The following is a 4,065-nucleotide window of genomic DNA, read 5'->3' on the forward strand; positions in this document are numbered from 1 at the left end:
GCCCTCTTCTGGCCTTCAGGCATACAGACAGAATAATGTATACATAATTATTCTGTATTATACAGAATAATGTATACATAATAAATAAATATTTAATAAAAAAAAAGAATGTCCACAGCAAGCGGGCGGTGGTTTAATCCCAGCACTTGGGAGGCAGAGGCAGGCGGATCTCTGTGAGTTCGAGGCCAACCTGGTCTACAGAGTGAGTTCCAGGATAGGCTCCAAAGCTACAGAGAACACATGCAGCTGGACTAGGATCCTTTCAAACTCTTGCCTGGAAAAGTGCCCACACACACTTCCCATAGAAAGGTCTGGCCTTCGATCTGGAGCCTTTCCTGCCAGCAGGAAACATTAGCCCAAGGTCAAGGCCACTGGTTCCATCCCGCATTCCCCACAGGGTGGGGAGCAACCCACACGCATAACTCATAACTCACAGTCGGGATAGAGCTTGATTGTTCTGGAACAGTAGTTCAGGCAGCACGTGCAGCTGGTTGCGGTTCAGTCGTCTGGAAAAGGTAACAGGAGAGGCAGGAGTCACATGAGTGTTTCAGAGATGACCGCACAGGCCAGAAAGCCCTGCATTCCAAGTCTTTGGGACCAGAGCAGAGCCCCCAAGACTTCTCTAAGACACAGCTCATCTCTGAGTGTCCACTCGGCTATATAGCACCAGAGGGGGATGAGCCTTCAACTAAACAGCAAGCGTGGCCTTCCTTCTTTGTTTATCACCCCCCCACACAATCCACCAAGATCTGATCCCCAGATAATCCCAGCGGTGAGTTGTATCCCTGACCTTATGAAATGTGCGCTAGGTCCTAATGAGGTAGGACATCGCAGAGCTTGAGTGCTTTGTCCGTGGTTGCCTAGGCAGTGATGGTTTCTGCTTGTCTAGCTGGTGGGGCTTTTCTTTTGTTTATATTTTTGTTTGTTCTGGTTCCTTTTTTAATGAAAATAACATTATTATTATTATTATTGAAAATGAATGCTCTCATGGAAGTGCATGCCTCTAATCCCAGCACTTAGGATGCTGAAGCAGGAGGATCACCATGAGTTTGAGAATGGACAGGGCTATATAATGAGTTCTAAAACAACCTGGGACAAACTGAGACCATATTTTAAAAAGGGTGGAAAGTTAGATAGATGATAGATACAGACAGAATGACAAACAGAGACAGAGAAATGTTTGCTTAAAGCAAACAAAAACAACAAAAATTCAGGTGCCAGGCATGGTGGCACACACCTCTAATCCCAGCACTTCAGAGGCAGAAGCAGGCGGAGCTCCGTGAGTTTGAAACCAGCCAGGGCTACACAGAGAAACCTTGTCTCAAAACAGCAAATAAATATATTTAAAAAATAAAAATAAAAAAACTCAAATTATAGTAAAAAAGATATTTAAATACCGGCGTGCCCCTTACTCGGCAGTTTATTCCTTATCAGACAGCAGAGGTTTTATTTCAGTGCTGAGGAGTAAACCCAAGCTTCATGAATGCCAGGAAAGTGCTAGAACTGGGCTGTGCCCAGCCATGCTTTGATTTTTAATGCCCAGGTAGTGCTTTCATAGTTTTCAATGTTATAGGTAGTAGCTCTCAACCTTCCTAATGCTGCAAGCCTTCAATGCAGTTCCTCACGCTGTGGCGACCCCCAACCACAAAATTATTTCCTTGCTACTTCTTAACTGCAATTTTGCTACTGCTATGAATGGTAATGTAATTATCTGATAAGTAGAATGTCTGATATGTCACCCCTGTGAAAGGGTAATTTGACCCCCAAAGGGTCAAGAACTGCTGTTCTGGGGCCAGTGCCATACACACAGGCAGGAGCCAGAAGTCTGGGTCTGGAATCTGCCTTATGGAAAGACAGAGCATCATAAGGATCCAGACCTGCCATTGAGGAGTAGCTGTTCCAAACTAAAGCCACTAATTCCTTAACACCAGGGTCTAGAATGCAGCAAAGCATGATGTCTAACTTTTGAGAAACTATAGCAGATGATAGTATAAATATTAAAAACAAAAAGATGACTCTTGCAACACAATCTCCAGCAAGGTGTCCTCACAGCATGTTACACAGACGTCCCCACGTTATTCTCTCACTGACTAACCGTGACCCAGCTCAGCAAAAAAAAAAAAACCTTCTGGACTCACGGGAAGACTGAGCTCCACACAGCCTGCAGGAACTCATCTACGGTTACCTCCTCTGAGGTCGTCTTTCATCTGATACGTGAGAAAAGCCCTTGTCACCACACTGGGGACCACCATGTTCCCGCACAGGACAGACATCAGATTTACAGCTTTAGGAGACCGGTTGGAAGAAACTGACTTTAAAGAGCCGGCTCCGAGGGAAACACATCATTGGCTCAGAAGAAAAGGGACTGCCAGTGTGAGCCTTAAAACAAGAGCAGACACGGGATCTCTCCCAGTCCCTTAGCCCCAGTCCAATAAATTAATCCTGTATTTACCCTGCCTGGTAATTGCTAGGTTTAGTTTAGTTTTGTTTTCCTCCAAGACTTTCTCATTTTTCTGGCTTCAATCTTTAAGAACATTCAGTAGGGGGAGGGAAGAGGAGGGAATTCAATGACTAATTTATACTGAAAATCAAAGGATGCTGAAGGAGTGGCCACCACAGTCAGAGGCACATGGGTACCTCAGAAGGATAACAGCAGCTGAGGGCTCCCCGCCACTTAGCCAGCCTTTCTGAACTCCTGATACCAAGACAGATGCTCCTCGCCTTCCCCTCATAGGACAGAAACAGAGGGAAAGGTGGGTTCTCTTCTCAGGTGTGATAACAATGCTCTCACTCAAGGACATACCCTCCTCCTTGCAGAACCCCCAGGAGTAAACGGTTAATGCCGCCATCTTGCCACATGGTTTGGTCCTTATCAGATGCGTGCTGACTTTGTTGAGTTGCCTTCTTGAGAGCCAAGAGGGAAGCAATTCATGCAAGCATCTCTGGGCTGATGTAGGCCTCTGAAGCTGACATTTTTTGCAGCTCCCATCCATAGCTGCCTTCCCAGGCAACTGGACATGCTCCATGACTGTGACCACTATGCAACAGGACAGCTCTGGCCATGACTCAGGCCTCATGACTTCCAGGACCTCACACTCCGACTTCCACACACACTTTCCCCAGCTGCTTGGGAGAACCAGCTATGTCCGCTCTCCAATTTGTTTATGCTACTACAGGTATTTAGAAGTAGGATTATGCGATTCAATCAAATTCATTCACAAATAAATGAAATGCCACTGGGAAGAGAGTCATCTATATGAAAATTACATTGGCTGCTTTGGAAAGATCTTAGAAGAAAAAAAAAGAAAAGCTGCCAATTGAAGGACTGTTGAATTCAGTAAAAAGATTAATTCCCAACCCAAATTGCTTCTAAGGTGCTGAAAAGAAAACTCATTCTACCTTCAAGAAACCCAAACAAAAAAAATAATACCTGGTTTGGGTGTGTAGTTTGGGTGAATAAAGCCATACTGTACCCGAGTCACTGTCTCATACTGAAAGGAACAGAGAAATTCTCAAGATGGGGTGGAGGGGGTGAGGCTGGGAAGGGGGCCAATAAACGCACATTTCCATTTTAATTGAAAACGCGATGTTCACAGTCTGGGCGTTTTTATTTTGGCCCCCCACTTCCACCAGCTTTCACAAACCAATCCCCATGGTCTCCCACAAATCAGAGCAGATGGCCATTGCACTGGCTGCTCACTGAAGGGGTGCACAGTGCGTACCTGACACCCCTAGGGACTGCCCGCTGGGGAGTGGCTGATGACCCAGCCGGAGAAACAGAGCTGAAACAGACAGAAGGGACAAGGTCTGCAGTGACAAGTTATGACCAAGAGGAAGGCTCTGCCAAGCCTCAGGTGGCAGCAGCAGGGCCAGGACTTGTCAAGTCTAGACCCCTCCCACCTTCTCGTCCCCGCCAAGGCCAGGCAGCACCAGAGGTGGGTGAGACGGATGAGAGCCAAGCCAGGCTCTTAGAGCCAGGTATTTTACTATAAGGGCTTTAAAGAAAGCAAACACAGAGTGAACATCTGGCCTAGCGCTGGATGGCTGACTGCTCAGTTTAAGGCG

At 46.4% G+C, this 4,065-nt stretch overlaps 1 protein-coding gene across 1 annotated transcript in view; it reads right to left on the reverse strand.

The window, feature by feature from the left end:
• The window catches only part of Slit1 (slit guidance ligand 1), a 149,071-nt gene that overhangs the window by 122,996 nt on the left and 22,010 nt on the right, over positions 1-4,065 (reverse strand). Inside the window, exon 4 of the mRNA XM_005352276.3 lies at positions 435-506. Within this exon, the coding sequence (XP_005352333.1) occupies positions 435-506 (72 nt within the window). The remainder of the gene's footprint in view (positions 1-434; positions 507-4,065) is intronic.

This window comes from Microtus ochrogaster, chromosome 8 (genome assembly GCF_000317375.1).
Source record: "Microtus ochrogaster isolate Prairie Vole_2 chromosome 8, MicOch1.0, whole genome shotgun sequence".
In the NCBI taxonomy this organism is placed as follows: domain Eukaryota; kingdom Metazoa; phylum Chordata; class Mammalia; order Rodentia; family Cricetidae; genus Microtus; species Microtus ochrogaster.